Source organism: Salmo salar, chromosome ssa21 (assembly GCF_905237065.1).
Source record: "Salmo salar chromosome ssa21, Ssal_v3.1, whole genome shotgun sequence".
In the NCBI taxonomy this organism is placed as follows: Eukaryota; Metazoa; Chordata; class Actinopteri; order Salmoniformes; family Salmonidae; genus Salmo; species Salmo salar.
Genome location: NC_059462.1, coordinates 13,405,848 through 13,427,530, shown reverse-complemented (window position 1 = coordinate 13,427,530; position 21,683 = coordinate 13,405,848). Strand labels below are relative to the sequence as shown.

At 42.4% G+C, this 21,683-nt stretch overlaps 2 protein-coding genes across 3 annotated transcripts in view; one reads left to right on the top strand and one right to left on the bottom strand.

Annotated features, from left to right (window-relative positions):
- Positions 1-5,088: 5,088 nt before the first annotated feature.
- LOC106581727 (ropporin-1) lies at positions 5,089-7,123 on the bottom strand. The gene is made up of 6 exons (XM_014163975.2): positions 7,018-7,123; positions 6,243-6,419; positions 6,021-6,123; positions 5,728-5,889; positions 5,328-5,509; positions 5,089-5,232 (listed from the first exon to the last, which is right to left on the bottom strand). The coding sequence occupies exons 2-6, from the start codon at positions 6,386-6,388 to the stop codon at positions 5,157-5,159; spliced, it is 669 nt and encodes a 222-aa protein (XP_014019450.1). The 5' UTR covers positions 6,389-6,419; positions 7,018-7,123; the 3' UTR covers positions 5,089-5,156.
- A 945-nt stretch (positions 7,124-8,068) lies between these two features.
- LOC106581831 (kalirin) overlaps positions 8,069-21,683 on the top strand; it is a 289,877-nt gene continuing 276,262 nt past the window's right edge. Inside the window, exon 1 of one of the 2 annotated variants that reach the window (XM_014164228.2) lies at positions 8,069-8,562. In XM_014164228.2, the coding sequence (XP_014019703.1) occupies positions 8,496-8,562 (67 nt within the window). In that variant the 5' untranslated portion in view covers positions 8,069-8,495. The remainder of the gene's footprint in view (positions 8,563-21,683) is intronic. The other variant, XM_014164230.2, reaches the window with a different exon arrangement.

Below are 21,683 nucleotides of genomic sequence, written 5' to 3'. Positions count from 1 at the left end.
GATATAGCTATGGGGCAAAGAAAATATCAAACCAAATCCAACATGGTTTGCCAGAAATCAGATAATCATACAAATTATATGTAGCTTAGGCTGCGTTTACACAGGCAGCCCAATTCTGATCTTTTTTTTTCACTAATGTGAAAAGATCTCATGTGATTGGTTAAAAGACCAGTTACTGAAAAAAAATATCAGAATTGGACTGCCCTAGTGAAATGCAAACTTTGCAGCCTTACACAGCACACACACACACATTCAGAGTTGAGCAAGCTTAATAGCCCGAGAGAACTTTGTGTATTGGTGGCCGTGGCAGGACTGACCTAGTTGGTTGAGGAAGGCTGTCACTTCCTGGCACCTGGTGGCCCAGCGGGTCCATCTGTGGGACGACACACTCCCAGTGCACTTTCACATACACACACATGAACGCATGCAAGCACGCACACACAGAAATATGCATGCATACTGTACACACACAGGCAGGCACACAGAAACACGCAAGCGTGTACACACACACACACACGCGCGCACACACACACACTGACTGTACTACAGGACTCTGCACCATGTGAAAACATTGCTGCTATCTTATCATATTGAAGGCTACTTTGGAAAATAAGCCGCTTTTGTAGTATTTACATATATTTTTTTTTGCGCTTTGGTACTATTTTCACAAGTATGTGGTAAAATTTCACAACTCTTAGTAAAAACTCAAAACAGATCATCAAAAAGGATATTTTTTTCTCAACTTTTAAGCACATTTTCAACACACAATCACCCAGTAACTTTTTCACCAAACCTAATCAGTGTTTCATCTAGAAATACCTTTCATTTAAAGTAATTGCCTTTCGCAATGCAATGCTCACAATACTTTTTATATGATTCTCTTCTCATTTGTTTAAATACATTTGGCCATCGCTTAATCCAACTGCGCTTAATGGTTAATCACCGTTTGGTGACCCTATAGATTTTAAACTGGTTTGTCTACTAAATATGGATTTTGAGTAAAAGAATGTGTGTTTGTAAAGTATAAACATCTAAATGACATGTATGATACATGGTAACCATACATAATGACTACTCGTTATTGTTCATTGATTTCACATTGTGGTAACCACATTTGGTCACCATATACTGTAAAAGGGGATGTTTGAAGAATTGCAATTCTTTTCAACATGGAGCAGAATAGACACCAAAGGAGATGGAGAAATCAAACGGCTCAGAGTGGTGGGCATGGGCCCCATCAAAGAGGTCAAAGAGGTGGGCATGGGCCCTGTCAAAGAGGTGGGCAAGGACCCTGTCAAAGAGGTGGGCATGGACCCTGTCAAAGAGGTGGGCATGGGCCCAGTCAAAGAGATGGGCATGGGCCTTGTCAAAGAGGTCAAAGAGGTGGGCATGGGCCCTGTCAAAGAGGTGGGCATGGGCCCTGTCAAAGAGGTGGGCATGGACCCTGTCAAAGAGGTGGGCATGGGCCCTGTCAAAGAGGTGGGCATGGGCCTTGTCAAAGAGGTGGGCATGGGCCCTGTCAAAGAGGTGGGCATGGGCCCTGTCAAAGAGATGGGCATGGGCCTTGTCAAAGAGGTCAAAGAGGTGGGCATGGGCCCTGTCAAAGAGATGGGCATTGGCCCTGTCAAAGAGATCAAAGAGGTGGGCTTGGGCCCTGTCAAAGAGGTCAAAGAGGTGGGCATGGGCCCTGTCAAAGAGGTGGGCATGGACCCTGTCAAAGAGGTGGGCATGGGCCCTGTCAAAGAGATGGGCATGGGCCTTGTCAAAGAGGTGGACATGGGCCCTGTCAAAGAGGTGGGCATGGGCCCTGTCAAAGAGATGGGCATGGGCCTTGTCAAAGAGGTCAAAGAAGTGGGCATGGGCCCTGTCAAAGAGATAGGCATTGGCCCTGTCAAAGAGGTCAAAGAGGTGGGCTTGGGCCCTGTCAAAGAGGTCAAAGAGGTGGGCATTGGCCCTGTCAAAGAGGTCAAAGAGGTGGGCATGGGCCCTGTCAAAGAGGTGGGCATGGGCCTTGTCAAAGAGGTGGGCATGGGCCCTGTCAAAGAGATGGGCATGGGCCTTGTCAAAGAGGTGGGCATGGGCCCTGTCAAAGAGATGGGCATGGGCCTTGTCAAAGAGGTGGACATGGGCCCTGTCAAAGAGATGGGCATGGGCCTATTCTTCCCTGTGGCTCAGTTGGTAGAGCATGGTGTTTGCAATGCCAACATGGTGTGTGCAACGCCAGGGTTGTGGGTTCGATTCCCACGGGGGCCAGTACAAAAAACAAACAAAAAAATATGTATGAAATGTATAAGAGCGTCTGCTAAATGACTAAAATGAAAATGTAAAAAGGTGGACATCAGAGAGAGGGAGGCAAACGGCAGGGAACTGTTATGTCTAATGAAGTCTGGGCCATCATCGTTGACCATGTGGTAAACAAAGGCCTTACCATGGCAGAGGCAGACAGATTAGTTCAACTCTCAATTTGATCACAAGAACATTTCGCCAAGAAAACCAGTAAGTCTGCAGGATATGCACTATGCTTTACCATTACATTTAGAGTAAATTACATATTGTAATGTATGTACATTCACAAAACATGTTACAGTATTCTTGCAGTATGATCTATTGACACTATACTCTGTTCTAACCTCAGAATTGACAGAAGACCCCATGGTGGTGGTCGTGTGCTGATCGACCAGCAGGAGTGGGCAGTGGGGGAAATGGGGAGGGCCAGGAATGACCTACGGTTGTCTGAAATGAAGCAGTCCATTGAGGTGAACGATGACACCTTTGCCAATGTGGCATCCATTTACCTTTATTTTGTTTTATGTATTTATTTGCACCAAAGAAAACAAGTGATAGACAACAACACAGATAAAAACACATTTAAAAAAAATGCGCAGGTGTGCTTGGAAGCCCAAGGGTTTATATAAAAAGTAAAACCACACCACAAAAAAACGAGATACAATACATAAGTACAAAAATCTAAAAGGTTTGTTAAAACAGATAACAAAACCTGCTAATTATAAAAGAATAAATGAATTGATCAGTAATCACGTAAAAACTAAAAAAGAATATTTATATAAATTATATATTTGTTTAAATGTGTGTGTGCATGTGAGAGTTAGGCTATATGGAGGAGATTACAGAGTAGTTTGGTTCATCCGGCTGACCCCAAGTCTTCGCTTGAAGTTATTGAGGGATGATGATATTTTTGCAATGTGAAGATAAGAATTCCTGAGTTAGTACCTCTGTATCTGATAGAGAATTGACTATGTGAGGTACGGCAGTGGGGAGGGTGAAGGTTATCACAGTGTCTTATGTTACATTGATGGATTTCAGTATTAACCTGGAAGAATCCATTGAAGGGTTAAGGTAAACTGTCTGGGAGGTATGAGTATTTCTGGGTGAAAGTGCATAATTGGAGTACATTAATGTCATACATAAACAAGATATTGAGTTTCTTAAACAAAGCTGCAGATGGAGCTAGGTAATTAGAGGAGGTTATTTTGTATGATGATTGATTTGTATAGGTTGGAAGCATATGTACTGGCCCAGACAATATTTCAGTAAACGAGATATGGGTAAATTAAGCTATAGTCTAAAGTTAGGAAGCAAGCCTGACGAACCAAAGCACTAATCTTTCTGATAATACCAACAGATTTCATCACTTTGCTTCAGACAAAGTGACCTTGACAGGCCTGCTCAATCGCCCGCCTTTTGAAGAGGCACCAGGTATCTATGAAACACATTTACCTGGTGCCTTTTCAGAGGAAACAACGACCGGGTGAAACAACAGCTGGCAGAGTATGCTCAGGTACAGCACTATATACTGTATTTCTGTTACTATTAGATGCAAATGCTACTTCACAATATCATATTGGAACTATATGGTAAAAATAACTAACCAAAATATATTTTTAGAAGGTGATGGTGCTTGATGCTGCTGTGAACCATCACAAGTATGTCTTTGCTGATGAAGCGGGCTTCAACCTGGCCAAAACTCAGCGCCATGGGCGGAACCACATCGGTCAACGGGCGACCGTCCAAGTGCCTGGACAACGTGGGGGAAACATCTCCATGTGCGCAGCTATCGCTGAAGTTGGGGTGGTTGGACCTGGGCCATTACAAAGCTGCACACCTCATTGTGTTTCTAAATGAAATTGAGCAGGCCTGTCAAGGTTAAGGGGTCACCTATGTCATTGTCAATGTCAGGATCCACCATAAAGGCATGGTTTTGGGTCCATCCCCGATTTGTGGCCCTATACCTGCCCCATACTCTCCTTTTCTCAACCCTATTGAGGAATTTTTTTCAGCATGAATGTGGAACGTGTACGATCACCATCCCCATGAACATGCCACCCTCTTTCTGGCCATGGATGAGGCATGCGACGACATCAATGCAGACCAATGTCAAGCTTGGATTCGCCATGCCAAAAGGTTTTTCCTGCGGTGCATGAAAAATGAGGACATTCACTGTGATATGGATGAGAATTTATGGCCAAATGCTCAAGACAGGCTTGATGCAAATGAATGCGTGCAAAACATTGTGTTATTTTCATGAATTTAATTTGTTACATTTGATTACACACAGTACATTGCAGTCATAATAGATTTTTTTTTTGTTGCATGAATGATTTTAGAGGATGTCTTCATTGATTACACCTTTGATTACACATTGGATAGATATTATGTAGTATATTCCTTTCAGCATGTCTAAGGGTTCTGAAACACGTATCTTGCATTATTTGCTATTGGATTAACTGGCAGTTAAAACGACGAAATGGACAATATATCATTATGTTGTGGTTTGATCATTAAACCAATGTTATCATTAGATACATTGATATTTTGAATCAATGGTTGTGTGGTGAGAGATGTTTACAATCTAAGTGAATGCACAATGACAGGTTTTGACTGAAAGACTGGTGAGACCAGTCTGGAGTGAGACCAGTTTGGAGTGAGACAGGTTTGGTGTTTTGTACTAAGAGTTGTGAAAATGTACCACATACTTGTGAAAATAGTACCAAAGTGATAAAAAAAAAAACTGTAAGATCAAATGTTTTAGCAGTCAATGTAAAGCAAAAAAATATATACTACTTCGGGTCTAAGTTAAATATAATCACATTTATTTCCACTACAATGGGACCTGATTGACAGCCTGTAAAGATGAATCAGTTAGTTGGATCCAGACGCAATTTGCGATTGTTGATGAAGTCTGATACTTTTACCACACCATTGTTCGAGATCCTGTGAGAAACAAAACAGGATACATAGAAAATAAAATTATAATTTATAATCTTCAAACCCTATCTATCGAGGTGTCATAAATGCTTTGTACTCACGCTCTCTTTTGCAGATATCTGAGAACTCTGTCAATCTGCGACTGTGAGATGTTCTCATTCCCAACTGCCAGGTAGGTGTAGAGAAACCGGAAGGTTTCAAAGGACACACATGCATCTGGAGGCTTACAGTTGGAATCGCAGTTCATTATGTAGCAGGCCTGAGTCAAGGCATCTTTGACACTCTGTCAGGAGATGGACTAAGAGGTTGACTTTCTTTTGAATATAGTGTACTTTTTTATTTAACCTTTATTTAACTAGGAAGTCCCATTGAGCTCAGAAGTCCTCTTTCTCAAGCGAGACATACTTCATTGGTAATGTGAGACATGTACATACTACAATGAAATGACATAAAAAATAAATGACATGTTGAATGCATTTATATTTAGTAAATATTATTTACCTTTCCAAGATAACTGCAACATGAAGCAAGGAATTTATTCCATTCAATTTCTTCACCAAACTTTCCCATTGAAAGGATGTGGTTAAAGGTATTCTCTGGCATATTCAAACTTTTCCATATGAGCCCAATCTCCAACTTTCTAACAGTCCCCCTTTCAGATAACTGGGAGATAGATTTTAAAAGGATTCCAGGTTAGTTGGCCTAACCTGTGTTGCTTGATTCTTCATCATGACAATGTGTTAACTGCAAGTGTACTCAAATCATACATCAAGAAAAGACCTCAGATATTATACCTGGGAATGTAGAATTCCCAATATCTCATTTGTCAGTTCCAGTTTGGCTTCAGGATTTGGTTTCACTGAAAAAGGCTGTCCTTTCACCATAGCTGTGAAGTACCTACACAAACAAAATAGTATGGGCTTTGAAACCTCCTCACTGTGTGTTTACAATAAAATATGGTGCATACAGTGAAATGCAAAGAAGCATCTGCTCCTTCAAGTGTTTTTTGAACTCACGCAGTGGAATACTCAATAATATCCTCTGGCTGAGCTCTGATGGCATCTTTGGTGAACTGCAGCAAAAAGTCTGGCAACTCTTGTGGAATATGAACACTCATTCCAGTGTGACTGCATTCACTTCCACTTGAATTAGGCCTAGACATGTCTGGGAACACAGAGGGTCCTAAAGGTGTTCTGAGAGAGAGAGAGAGAGAGAGAGAGAGAGAGAGAGAGAGAGAGAGAGAGAGAGAGAGAGAGAGAGAGAGAGGCAGAGAGAGAGGCAGAGAGAGAGGCATTTTATCAACATTATTTCATCTACTAGCTATATAGCTAACTTTTTCTGTTTTTCTTGTCATTATGCTTATACTTTATGTTCACACCCCTATATCATTTCATTATGCTGTTATTTAATTTAATTATGTTACATGTTTTTGATTGTTATTTGTTGCACCCTAAAAGTGATTTATAGAGCCCCCATGTCACCATTCAAATCCTGATGCCCGGATGAATTGGTTTGTCATGCTGTTTTTACATATTTCTATCGAAATGCCAAGTAAATACAAATAAAAAAATGATCAAGAAGTTCATCCCTCTGTTTTTCAAGTTTGCCTTGATATAAAATGTAACGTTAAGCCCCATCTTTTTTTTCTTCAAAATGTTTTGATTAGGACTAACCATTAGCTTCAGTGGTAACAATCCAATGTGTTTTTCTGCCAGTGAGCACAGGTGTTTTTTTTTAACATAGGTATGAATTCCAACATAAATAATAAATAATATATATTTTTAAACTTACTTAAACTCTTTTAGCTCTATCCCAAGAAAGAAAACACATCTAGTATAGCCTACTCCTCTCCGTTTCTGTTGAATTGGTTTATTTTTAAATTAATACCTGCCAGGTAGGTAGCCAAGTAACGCCGCTAGCGTGACGTTCTTGTGACGTAATTGCGCTGTCTCACGTTGTTGGTGGTCTACAGAAAACATTCGGCTACCACTAGATGGTAATGTTAAGCTTTCTATCTAGCAGACAGACAACAGCGTGATCACAGTGCCACATTGAATGCGATTCCTTTATGATTTTAATAAGCCTAATGAAATATCAACAGCGAATCTTCTTTCATGTTTGGGGAAAGCTACACAAATACTTAATTCAAATCCACCCGAAACTGCTGACAAGAAACAGGCTACTAAATGTCATAGAATGACTTTTGGGATAGTTCCCATGTGCTTCCATATCGAATTTTCCTCCCAATTAAGCTTATTATGACATATCTCTCGATAGAGGGCATCAAGCGGGACCAAAAATAGTGCATTTGAATAACGGGACGTGGTCTTGTTAACTAATGATATGAAGGGAGCGAGAGGGGTAGTTGGCCAATAGATTAACAAATCGTTTTTTCTAGTCATGATCCTTAGCAGCGTGATTTTTAATTTTGTGATTGCCCCCCCCCCCCCCCTCCAAAAAAACATAGGTTTGTAGAAAGTAGTTATTTTTAATTACATGGCTTCTTGTATAAACTTTCTCTAGAGCGAGCACTTTACTCACCAGCAATTACGTGAAAAGGGAAAGGAGTTTGTTGAGGGGGCGTGTGTTTAGGGGCGGAGGGGTCCGATTCTGAGCTATTGTTAGGAACACACCCCTGATGATACTGCTTGTATCTGCGCGATTAGTGGATTTTACAATCAATAAGAATACAATTAATTTGTTGGAATATACGGATATTAGCCTGCTATTTTTCTCCTGAAAACGTACAGATGTAAAATCATGTTGATGCTTTTTTTTTAAATATGTATATATATATATATATATATATATAGCCAGACCAGTTCCATTATGCAGATTTCGTGACATCACTAGAATGAACTGCCAAGAAACCGTTCTAATGCAACCACATGCTGATGCCTTGTCTTTGTAGGCTACAGCTGCTCCGGCTATATGATACTCAAGACGTATGGCGTTTAGAATAAATCCGTTGATTTGCCAGTAGAACACCCCATTTGCAATCTTACGGTATCTTCATTGTGTCACACGCGCCTTGGGTTCCTTTTGTGGCGCCGGGGCTGCGAGAGGAGGAGGTAGAGTTTTAAACAATAGAGCGCAAAATACAGCCCTGCTCCTTGGAGCTTGTAACAAGGACGGGAACCTACGACTGGAAAGCGAACAGCTGTGACAAAGAACTCAAGAACATGAAGAAGCTTGTGCACTGATTTGGTTATAGTAATCACTGGATATATTTCGCGCTTCATTGTCTCTGACATCCTCAAGGAGAAAACATGAATTCTGCTGAAGGAGCCGAGGAGGGTCCAAATGATTCCGATACGGATGCGTTTTTCAAAACAGGTAGGATGAAAGTACAGTATTTGAAACCATTTCCCTCTGTGAAGTGAAACGCTTTGATACATCCAGTGTTGTTTGGGGTAGGCTATTGTGTTGAACCTATGGCAAATCCATCTCATTCATAGCCACACTTGGTTTCTGTGAGTTCCTCGGCTTAGTTACCCATCCAAAGAGTGTGGTATTCACAGTCATTGGTATTCATTTACACTCTGTAAGCATTGAATTGAGGAAATCTGTAACATTATGTCATATTTGGTATATTAATGTTCAATTATGCTGTATTGGGGGTGGAAAGTGTATAAAGGACACTTGCTTTTGTTGGATATTTACCCTCATACACTCTTATTGCAGGACCGTGAACTAATGACTTACACACACACACACACACACACACACACACACACACACACACACACACACACACACACACACACACACACACACACACACACACACAGTATGTGTTAGTAAACACAGGGGAAGTTAAGATGATATTATGCCATTCATAAAGTAGAGTATACACACCCTGGACTGCTTAACGTTAAATGAGTGCCTGTATCCGTTAGTGGGGGACTCCCATCACAGTGGAAAGGCAGTTTCCCAGGGACAACCCTAGCAGTCTGACACTGGTCATGTTTAGTGCCTCTACACAACGTGTATCCCTGAGCAGTCTGCTGCTGTGTGTGTGTTGCACACATTCTGCATGCTCTACTGGAGAGGGGAGGACACACCCTGCCTCTCCATCTCACTCTAGTCTAGTGCATGGGAATCACACCCAGCTCTGCCGCCACACACCCACTACGAAGTAGTTCTCATCTCACACAAAAATATGGATCTCCATTCACAGCTTAATCAGTGGGATAAGTGGTTATTAGGGCCGGGCAAAAGACTAGGTTTGCATCCCAAATGGCACCCTATTCCCTAAATAATGCACTAAGTTTGTCCAGGGCCTTTGCTTTGGTCAAATGTAGTGCACTATAGGGAATACACTGGTCAAAGGTAGTGGAATAGGGTGAAGTAGTGCACTGGAAAGGGAATAGGGTGCCCTATTCTTTTAGTTGTGGCTGTCTGACTGTGTTCCCTCCTTTTTTTGTAAGTCAGTTAGAATGAGAGTAGGAGCTCCCTTCCTCTTTCCTCAGAGGGAGGTCATACTGGAGAGTACTGTTACTGTTTTTATGCAAAACATCCTCATTGTAACTGGAGCATAATCTATCAGGCATCCTCCACTGTAGGTGGAGAGCAGATAAGAACCAGGAAGTGGGACAAAACACAAGCTGGGGGAAAAGTGGCTCCCCGGGCCCAGATACATTCTGCCTTTGGTGTCAAGGTCTGCAGAACCACACTACAGCAGCACTGGCTTTTTCTTCTTCTACACCAAGATGGAATTGAAATGGCTCCCAGATGGCGAGATCTGTAAAAGCCACTGGCGAGGAATATGACTTTGCTGTGGTGGTACAGTGGAGACCAAAAGAGGACATCTGCTCCTGTTTCTCCAACTACGATCTATCATTGATAGTTGTATTGATACAACATGGCAGGCCCTACCCTGGGGGCAGGCAGGCAGGGGGACAGACCATAAACCATGAAAGGCCCCTTGCCCGGTCCCACTCAACCACAGCACCAACCAGGAGTGGGTGTTTACCGTGCGAGAGAAAGACATTATGTGGCTGAATGAGTAGTAATCCATTCACAACGGCCGGCTGAAAGAACGCTGAAGTGGGTTTATGTCCCGAGCCTCACAGGAGACTCCAGGCCTGCTTATTCAGAGCTTAGAGGTAGATTAACCTTGAATGCGAACTTTAATTCACCCCTCTTTGTAAAGTGGATTCCTAGTGGAAGCAGTTTCTTGTGTACATGACATAGGTCTTTTCCTCTTAAGGCTCACAAAGTAATCAGAGGGCCGTGTAGAACTGTATTTCTCCCTCCGTCTGCCTTTTTGATTATATGTAATTGGTAGCCATGGCAATCACTTGGCTGGGTAATTTCGGCTGCTGCTCTTGGCTTTTACGTAGTTCCCTAGCAGAGCAAGGGCCATCATCAGTCCAGATAATAATTGCTGAAGATTGACAGAGGCAAACTCGTGGATTAGTTATCTGATTTGCTTTAGCATTTTCAGTCTGCAAGAAATAAGTCAAGCTGAGAAAAAATCTCCAGAGCAGCTGGGTTGAAAGGGGCTACTTTAACCGATTGGACCTTCCGACATTGTGAATATGAAGTAGGCTTATTAACCAAATGAATTGATAACACAATTAGACCTACATTGTGTATTAAAATAAGGTTATAAAACCCAAATTATATTTACACAGTTCCTTAGTGGCTATTGGGTGTTGTAGAGGGTTAGCTCTATTCATTATTAAAAGTCCTGGCCAGTGTGTTGGTGCTAAATAGGGGAATGGGGTGTAGTGTGTGTGTGTGTGTGTGTGTGTGTGTGTGTGTGTGTGTGTGTGTGTGTGTGTGTGTGTGTGTGTGTGTGTGTGTGTGTGTGTGTGTGTGTGTGTGTGTGTGTGTAGTCACACAGCTTGCTCAAATCTGCTAGGGCAGCTGGTTGACCCTGGTGCCCCCAGGACCTTTTTCATTTTCCACTTCACCGTGTGATATAGGACCTGCTCCCTCAGGGAGCCAGTGTCTGCGTCGCAAATGGCACACTATTCCCTATACAGTGCACTACCTATATAGGGGAATTGGACTGCCATGTGTGATGCGCTCAATGACACAAAGGCTGCCCGGACTGGACGGTTAGGCTTTAGGTTCTGATGCTTGTTATCTGAGCTCACAGTCACAGTTTGGTGAGGGGCAATGCTTTTTCATTTAATTTAAAAGCTAAGGTTAACCATTATACAGCCCTGCACCTTAGACATGGAATCACTGGCCACCTTAATAATGGAACACTAGTCACTTTAATAATGTTTAAATAATGTTTACGTACTCATCTCATATGTATGTACTATATTCTATTCTACTGTATTTTACTCAATGCCACTCCGCCATTGCTCGATCTAATATTTATAGATTTCTTAATTCCATTATTTTACTTTTTGATTTGTGTGTATTGTTGTGAATTGTTAGATACTACTGCACTGTTGGAGCTAGGAACACAAGCATTTCGCTACACCCGCAATAACATCTGCTAAATATGTGTATGTGAACAATAGCATTTGATGTGATTTGGATAGCTCCACTTTGTTAGGTAATATCATGGCACTGGTGAGGCACTCCATGCATTCAGTCACCTGATTCATGCGTGGGGCATCACATGCACATAAAGCATAAAACATCACATAAAACATCTGTGTAATTGGCTCCCCAGTGTCAGGAATTTTTTAAACGTTAATTCACACGGCTCGCTTTGCTTTGTTAAGTTTTCACTTCATTTCCCCCTTAGTAATAGACCCATACAATTAAAATGAACAGATCATTATTACATGATCGTTACAATGATAATTTAATGTCTTGGCTACCTCAGCGCAGTCCCTATTTTGCCAGGTCATGCATTGACAATTGAGACAGCATAGGCCTACCCACCCACTGCACATCTGCTCTGACCAAACATAAACAATGCAGGCCAGGGTGTTGTGATCTTGGCACATGAAAGAGAATCTGTGAAAGGGAATGAAACACTGCTAACTGAATGGAGTCATGGTGTCCCTGCAGTCTGAGAGGCAGACCGACAGACAGGCAGGTTCCACGCCACCGTGACAAGCCCTGGCCTGGGCACTGCATCGCCGGGAAACCCCCTCCTCCTGGTAGTGGTACCACACTGACTGACTGGCCTGGCCACAGTAGTTAATGGCAGCTGTGCTGCATGCTGCATGGGTAGACTAGGAGGGGGGGAGAACAATGGTCTCCGATGTCCCTACTGTCAGCCGGAACAATGGGTGTATACTGAACCCTCGCTCCCCGTTCCCTCTCCCCTCGGGCGGCCAGCCAGCCAGCCAGAAGCACCAGGCTCAGTCTATACTGCACCGCGCCACCAGGGTGGCAGATGGCTAATTGGCCGACGTAAACCACTGGGGTAATAGAGAGAGTGAGAGAAGATTTGTGAGGATTATTGAGTCATGATCTGACGTGGAGGAGGGAGAAACGGATAGGGAGAAAGAGGGATGTCCCCCACTCCTAAAAGCAGCAGGCTCCTCACCGCTCTTGTCGAACCATATGCCGCATGTGTGTTGTCGAGGGCGGTCTGGTTGGTTAGCCTGAGAGGGTAATGGAGGGAGACCTTATTAGCAGATCGCTGCTGCTGGAATATAAAGGCTTTTAGAGAAATTGACAAAGCAGTCGAAGCAGTTCCCTAAGGACAGCATCTGTGTTTATTCTGTCTGATAAAGAGTCTAAAGATAGAACAGTAGTTTACGTTTTCTTCTACCTGATTGTTTATCAGGAGTGGCTGGTTTTAGAGGCTTTCATTTTTGTTTTCCTGCATAATATTTCCTTGTCATATTTAATACATGTGCGACTGCACAATTTGAACCAGTCATTTCAGCAGTCATTTCAGTCTTGTCGTTTCAGTATGTCTAATAAAACCTGTGATGATGACAGTAAAGTGTTGCATCTCACGGTCACAGAGACTATTATCCATTTCTGCTGGGAATTTACATGATTGACTAATCCTTAACAAATCTCAACATAATTGGTGCTGTAATAACTCTACATTTGTGTTGAATGACTTAATGTACAGGCTAATCTAGATATGTATGGTTATTGGATTTTATAAAAGGTTTATTACACTATTAGAGTACACTGTTAAGGAATTGGTGTCTGTACTTTAGATGACATGGGTGCTTGGGACTCCACTCTGACCTGTGACGTAAAGGCACTCTACTCCATAGTGCACTAATTTTGACCAGGGCTCTTGTCAAAAGTAGTGCATTATATAGGGACTAGGGGTTAGAATGTTTAAACGAAATTGGGTCGTTAACATTTTAGAAAAAATCGCTAACTGAAAAACATTGTTTTTTAAATATATATTTTTTACAACATTTGTCACAGTGCAGTTAACACAAAACTACCATTAACAGGTCCCTATCATCACCATCACGAAGGGAAAATAAAAAGTAAAAGAATACCTAATGCAATAATGCTGTAACTTTAGTAGTAGGAGATATGCGTCTTTCAAATGATTTGCCACAGATAGGGTTGCAAAATTCCTGGAACTTTCAATAAATTCCCTTGTTTTCCAGAAATCCAGGTTGGAGGATTCTGGATTCTCTGCTTATTCTCTCCTGATTCTAGAAATCTCCAACCGGGATTTCGGGAAAACCAGGGAATTTATTGAAAGTTCCCCAAATTTTGCAACCCTAGCCACAGATATAAAGTGCTCCGCATTAACAGTTGTAACAATGGCAAACACTGAGGCAGGGAAGCGACAGCAGCGCAGTCCTGTAAGGCAATACTTTGAGAAGTTAAATGAAAAGGTGGTGAAATACAAACTTTGTGGTGGAATTGAAATTTAACAAGAATTTCTTAAATAAAATAAAAAACCATTGACATCAACACTGTGATTTTCGAAACTCCGTCCCTTCTTTCTTGTGAAGAGCCTGTCTAATGTCTGTTGGGGGCCTGCACTGCTGCCAGCAATGGTTTGGATCTCAGTTTCTCACTTTCAGATGGTTAAGCATTACACTTGTACTGCCACTACATGAATTCACAATGCAGATATGGTCTTGCATATCACAGCTCGGGAGCAATGCACTTCCATCTACAGAAGTCATGGCTATCAGACAGAGCTCACCTTACTGCTGTCCCCCAACCCCAGACATTGGGGCGGCAGGTAGCCTAGTGGTTAGAGCATTGGGCCAATAACCGAAGGGTTGCTGGATCGAATCCCCGAGCTGACAAGGTAAAAATCTGTCGTTCTGCCCCTGAACAAGGCAGTTTACCCACTGTTCCCCGGTAGGCTGTGATTGTAAATAAGAATAACAGATTTTTACCTTGTCAGCTCGGGGATTCGATCCAGCAACCTTTCGGTTATTGGCCCAATGTATAATTTAAATAAACCCTAATAAGGAATATGGTTCTATTTGCGATGTAGCCACGGCAACCAGCTTAGACCGCCTGCTCACCCCATCTATGCCGCCTAGTTTAATATATTTTATATCCACTCAAGTGGATAGGCCTATTCCTTTATTTCCCCCCTCTTGTCCATGAACTCTCAAGCATTTTGTAAACTCTAGATGGGAAATATAGCGAGGCCTCTGATTGAAGATGGAAAGCATACCTGATAGTGTAAGCTTGAAAAGAGCTCAGGGGTTACAACCAAATAGTTGCCAGCTGTAGCCATCAGATTTTAGCATGATGTGATAGGCCTAAATAGTGCTATTTTTAAGAGGGGTAGGTAAGGGGACTGGTCATTTTGTAATCCTATACTGACAATTATGGAAAACCAATGTGTTGCGGTGATCTTTGTACGAACTTGAACCAAGTCGCAGAGAAACACAGCAAGCAGAGGTAAAGGTAAATTCACCTCTTTACTTCAAGTCTTGACAAAAACAAGGCAACAGCACAAGAGTGCACTAAACATAAGACCTAAGCACAGATACAAGCAACAGAGGAACCTAATTAGCAAGGCAACCAGGTGAACAGATAAAGTAATAAAAACCAGGTGAAACCAATAAGTAATAATTAGGGTAACCTGGAAACTAGAACACAAGGTAAGGGTGCCCTCCAGTGGTAACCCAAGGGAACAACAATCACATAAACGGAACTTGTGACAGGACCCCCCCCTCCCCCTCAAGGAACGGCTCCTGACGTTCCACTAGGGGTAGCAGAGAGGCGACGGAACTCCAGAATGAGTCCGGGATCCAGAATGTCCTGAGACGCAACCCAGGATCGCTCCTCAGGACCTTAACCCTCCCAGTCCACGAGATACTGAATCAATCCGGAAGGCCAGAATGATGAACTCATCCAGAGTGTCAGGTTTGTACCGGGAAGCCAGTTCATCCTTGAGAATCTCGCTGAGTCAGTTCAGAAAGGCTGAGTGAAGTGCCTCTGTATTCCTATCGCTCTCAGCGGTGAGCGTCCAAAAGTCAATGACGTAATCCACTACGCTCTGGCTGCCCTGCCAGAGTGCAATGAGTCTTTGAGCAGCGTTCCTGTGTCACGTCCTGACCAGTAAAGGGGTTATTTGTTATTGTAGTTTGGTCAGGACGTAGCAGGGAGTGTTTTGTTTTATGTGGTTCGGGGTTTGTTGGTATATGTGTTTATGTAGAAGGGTGTTTGTTTAGAGTAGTCCAGGGTTTTTGGTTATGTTCTATGTTGTGTATTTCTATGTTAGATCTAGGGTGTTTAGTTCTATGTTTAGTTAATTGGGATTGGCCTTCAATTGGAGGCAGCTGTTCCTCATTGCCTCTGATTGAAGGTCCTATGTTAGGGGTGTGTTTGTTATGGGAAGTGTGGGAGGTTGTTTTATTTTTATTTTTTTTAATTTAATTTGTAATTTTTTATTTTTTTTTGCATAGCTGTGTGTTGCCTGCAAGACTGTTTGTCGTCCGTTCGTTTTCTTGTTTTGTCAGTGTTCTAATGAAGTTAAAATGAGCACTCAACCCGCTGCGCCTTGGTCCACTTCATACGACGGCCGTTACATCCTGCCACTGATGGGGTGATCAAAAACCCTCATCTCCTGTGTGAAGCTTTGCCAATTAAAACAAATGTCTGATTGCTGCTCCCATATGGCCGTGGCCCAGGCCAGAGCCCGTCCTGAGAGCAAGGAGATGACGTATGCCACTCTGGAAATCTTGGTGGGAAACGTTAATACCTGCAGCTCGAAGACCAGAGAGCATTGGAGCAGGAACCCACGACACCTCCCAGGATGCCCCTCATAGCACTCCGGTGCCGGGAGATGAGGCTCCCAAAGAGAGGAAGATGCTGAGCTCATAGGGCGGGGAGGATTAGGAACAGCCACTGGAGCAGCAGCTATTGCTCCGGTCTGTCCTGTCTGCAGAGCAGACACAAGAGTTCTTAACCTCTTACATCTAGACGTTCCGCTAGCGGAACACCTGCTCCAATATCCAATGATAGGCGTGGCGCGAATTACAAATTCCTCAAAAATACAAAAACTTAAATTTTTCAAACATATGACTATTTCACAGCATTTTAAAGATAAGACTCTCCTTTATCTAACCACACTGTCCGATTTCAAAAAGGCTTTACAACGAAAGAAAAACATTAGATTATGTCAGCAGAGTACCAAGCCAGAAATAATCAGACACCCATTTTTCAAGCTAGCATATAATGTCACAAAAACCCAGAAGACAGCTAAATGCAGCACTAACCTTTGATGATCTTCATCAGATGACAACCCTAGGACATTATGTTATACAATACATGCATGTTTTGTTCAATCAAGTTCATATTTATATCAAAAACCAGCTTTTTACATTAGCATGTGACGTTCAGAACTAGCATACCCCCGCAAACTTCCGGCGAATTCACTAACAATTTACTAAATTACTCACGATAAACGTTCACAAAAAGCATAACAATTATTTTAAGAATTATAGATACAGAACTCCTCTATGCACTCGATATGTCCGATTTTAAAATAGCTTTTTGGTGAAAGCACATTTTGCAATATTCTAAGTACATAGCCCAGGCATCACGGGCTAGCTATTTAGACACCCGGCAAGTTTAGCACTCACCAATATTAGGTTTACTATTATAAAAGTTTGATTACCTTTTGTTGTCTTCGTCAGAATGCACTCCCAGGACTGCTACTTCAATAACAAATGTTGGTTTGGTCCAAAATAATCCATCGTTATATCCGAATAGCGGCGTTTTGTTCGTGCGTCCCAGACACTATCTGAAATGGTAAATCAGGGTCGTGCGCATGGCGCAATTCGCGACAAAAAAAATCTAAATATTCCATTACCGTACTTCGAAGCATGTCAACCGCTGTTTAAAATCCATTTTTATGCCATTTTTCTCGTAAAAAGCGATAATATTCCGACCGGGAATCTCCTTTTAGCTAAACAGAGGAAAGTAAGCTTTCGGTCGACGCGGGCACGAGCCTGAGTCTCACACTACTGTAACCAGCCACTACCCAAACGCGCTACTTTTTTTCAGCCAGAGCCTGCAAAGCCACGATTCAGCTTTTTACCGCCTTCTGAGACCCTATGGCAGCCGTAGGAAGTGTCACGGGACAGCTAAGATCCTCACTCTTCAACAAACAGAGACAAGAAGAACGACACCTTGTCAGACAGGCCACTTCCTGCCTGAAACCTTGTCAGGTTTTTGCCTGCCAAATGAGTTCTGTTATACTCACAGACACCATTCAAACAGTTTTAGAAACTTTAGGGTGTTTTCTATCCATATGTAATAAGTATATGCATATTCTAGTTACTGGGTAGGAGTGGTAACCAGATTAAATCGGGTACGTTTTTTATCCAGCCGTGAAAATACTGCCCCCTAGCCATAACAGGTTAAATCATCCGACAATGCCTGCAGCCGTGCCTCATGGTGGCCATTCACAGTTTCATGGTGGGCGAGAGCCGACCGTAAATGGCGGAGTTCGGCACGTTCCTCGGACGACTGAGAAATCTCTGCTGGTCCATTGTTGTCTTAGGTCTCCTGTTACAGTGATCTTTGTACGAACTCGAACCCAGTCGCAGAGAAACACAGTAAGCAGAGGTAAAGGTAAATTCAGCTCTTTATTTAACGTAATGACAAAAACAAGGCAACAGCACGAGTGCACTAAACATAAGACCTAAGCACAGATACAAGCAACAGAGGAACCTAAATAGCAAGGCAACCAGGTGAACAGAGAAAGTAATCAAAACCAGGTGAAACCAATAAGTAATAATAAGGGTAACCTGGAAACTAGAACACAAGGTAAGGGTGCCCTCCAGCGGTAACACAAGGGAACAACAATCACATAAACGGAACCTGTGACAGAATGGCCGTGAAAAGAAGAAAAAAATCGACCGCCAATCGTTTAATACATCAATTTGAGAAATGTGTCTGTCTGGCTTGAGCTTGCGCTCTTCCTAGCGAATTTGCAACATCGTTCCAGTCTGCAGTTTGCTGTGCAAGTGAGTGTGACAGACACTGCTGCATTTGTGCAAGGTAGAGATGCTATGTTCAGGTATTTGATAAAAGTTTTCTAGATTCAGGATGCAAACTAGTCACCTTTTAGCGAAATTCTGCAAAATAGGTGACCTATGTGATTCGTGTAGATCCGATGACAAAAGTTTGGGAGAGGGGACTCACTACTGGCTGTAAGCGAACGAGGGATGCGCGTTTGGAGCAATACTGGCTGTATCCAAGGCTCAGCCAATTGTTCACATAACAACAGAATGCAGCACGCGACTGAAGAGAGAAGAGACAACCAATTTGCTAGTTACAGCATCAGCGCGCGCTCTGGAAAGACAGCGGAGAGTGGAAAGGCAGTTTGCCAGTTACAGTAGCGCATCCCCTGAACGACAACGAAGAAGTAGGTGAGAAGCCTGACCTCTGAGACGGGGGTGAGAAGGTGATGAAGCGTACTTCATGAGCTGTAACCGAAAAACAACTCTCATTTGGAAAGTTTGAGGTGAGGGAGAAAGTGTGGTGGAACAAGTATTGTTGGTATTGTTAAGTGTCTTGCTAGCTGGATCGAATTCTCTGTTAGCTAGCCAGAGAAATGTTGGGCAACATTAGCCAACTTAACTGATCAAATAATTGAGTTTATTTTGTGAAAATTACCTGGCTAATAAAGTCAGACCGCTAACGATAGCTAGCTAATATTACAACATCAGATGAGCTAACATTAGTAACCCTAACCAATTCACTATAGTATTAACTGGTAGCGTATACGACTCCTTGCCGTTCCTCAAGTTATAAAGCGTTAGTTGCTTACTGGACCCCGGCAATATGTGAGAAATGTTAACCTAGCTAACAAACTAACTACTATCTGTGAATTAATGTTTTCCTTCTACAGTATGTGGTTAATTTTCAGAATGAGAGAATTAGGTGAAAATGAGGCTAAACAAGTGGATTCAGGGATCAAGTGTAGCTGGAGCTGGGCTTGGATTAAGCTGGATGCCACTATAGAGGTGAAAGGAACACCACACACTTTCCCACTTTCTCACTTTTTCAATACAGTGGATAAAAAGGTGTATTCCAGGTATACTCTCTGCCTGAAAGATATCAATTATGCGTACAAAGGCAGAAAGTGTACAATGTAATAATGTGCAGTGTAGCCCAAAGATATTGCTTTTGTTCTGTTGAACTTGACAGTAACACTTGTGAGGGAGGGGTTATTACATGTTTTACTCAGTGAACCTTATTTTTGCACACATGTAGCCTTGTGCACTTGATCGATGTCTACTATAGTGGCCACTATAATAGAGCAAAAATAGAATGGCTGTTTGTTTTATTCTATTTCTACTTTAAGATGTTTTTTTCCCCAAGAGCAATATTTAGATGTGTGTGGTCACAAGCATTCTATTATAAAGGCTGTTATGGCTAACTGCAATATTAGTGTATTGTTTTTTCTCAAGACTTGAGTGTCATTTGCAGTAAAGTCTAGGCAACAAATAACATTGAATTGATTTCTTTACATTTTTTAGCTGTGAGTTAGGTTCACATGAACCACTTTTTATTTTACGCACAGAGACTGATCATGTAGATCAGTGGTTCCCAAACTTTTTATAGTCCCGTACCCCTTCAAACATTCAACCTCCAGCTGCTTACCCCCTCTAGCACCAGGGTCAGCGTACTCTCAAATGTTGTTTTTTTTGCCATCATTGTAAGCCTGCCACACACACACACACTATACAATACATTTATTAAACGTAAGAATGAGTGAGTTTTTGTCACAACCCGGCTCGTGGGAAGTAACAAAGAGCTCTTATTGGACCAGGGCACAGATAATCTATAATTTTGCTCTTTATTTAGCTATCTTACATATAAAACCTTATTTGTTCATCGACAATTGTGAATAACTCACCACAGGTTAATGAGAAGAGCGTGCTTGAAAGGATGCACGACTCTGCAATGTTGGGTTGTATTGGAGAGAGTCTCAGTCTTAAATCATTTTCCACTCACAGTCTGTGCCTGTATTTAGTTTTCATGCTAGTGAAGGCCGAGAATCCACTCTCACATAGGTACGTGGTTGCAAAGGGCATCAGTGTCTTAACAGTGCGATTTGCCAAAGCAGGATACTCTGAGCGCAGCCTAATCCAGAAATCTGTCAGTGGCTTCTGATTAAAATCAATTTTGATGAGGTTCTCTTGTTCAGATGTCGGTAAGTGGACTGGAGGCAGTGCATGAAAGGGATAACGAATCCAGTTGTTTGTGTCATCCGTTTCGGGAAAGTACCTGCGTAATTGCGCACCCAGCTCACGCAGGTGATTCGCTATATCACATTTGACATTGTCCGTAAGCTTGAGTTCATTTGCACACAAAAAATCATACAATGATGGAAAGACCTGTGTGTTGTCCTTGTTAATGCAGACAGAGAAGAGCTCAAACGTCTTAATCATAGCCTCAGTTTTGTCCTGCACATTGAATATAGTTGCGGAGAGTCCCTGTAATCCTAGATTTACATCATTCAGGCGAGAAAAAAACATCACCCAGATTGGCCAGTCGGTGAGAAACTTGTCATCATGCAAGTGGTCAGACAAGTGAAAATTATGGTCAGTAAAGAAAACTTCAAGCTTCTCCCGTGTGGCTCAGTTGGTAGAGCATGGTTTTTGCAACGCCAGGGTTGTGGGTTCGATTCCCATGGGGGACCAGTACGGAGAAAAAATGTATGAAATGTATGCATTCACTACTGTAAGTCGCTCTGGATAAGAGCGTCTGCTAAATGACTAAAATGTCATGTAAAAATGTCTTTCAATAAAAAAAAAAAAGTGTCAATACTTTGCCCCTTGATTAATGTTGTAAAAGCATTACATGGTCGCTGCCCATATCATTGCAAAGTGCAGAAAATCCATAAGAGTTCAGGGGCCTTGCTTTAACAAAGTTAACCATTTTCACTGTAGTGTCCAAAATGTATTTCAAGCTGTCAGTCATTCCCTTGGCAGCAAGAGCCTCTCAGTGGATGCTGCAGTGTACCCAAGTGGCGTTGGGAGCAACAGCTTGCACACGCGTTACCACTCCACTATGTCTCCCTGTCATGGCTTTTGCGCCATCAGTACAGATACCAACAC

Excerpts from the sequence above, each read along its gene's own strand:
- LOC106581727 (XM_014163975.2), bottom strand. The coding sequence starts at position 6,388 with ATGTCTAGGCCTAATTCAAGTGGAAGTGAATGCAGTCACACTGGAATG. Across the intron at positions 5,890-6,020 it reads TGGGAATTCTACATTCCCAG|TTATCTGAAAGGGGGACTGT; the intron begins GTATAATATCTG and ends TCTATCTCCCAG. Across the intron at positions 5,510-5,727 it reads GTTGCAGTTATCTTGGAAAG|AGTGTCAAAGATGCCTTGAC; the intron begins GTAAATAATATT and ends ATCTCCTGACAG.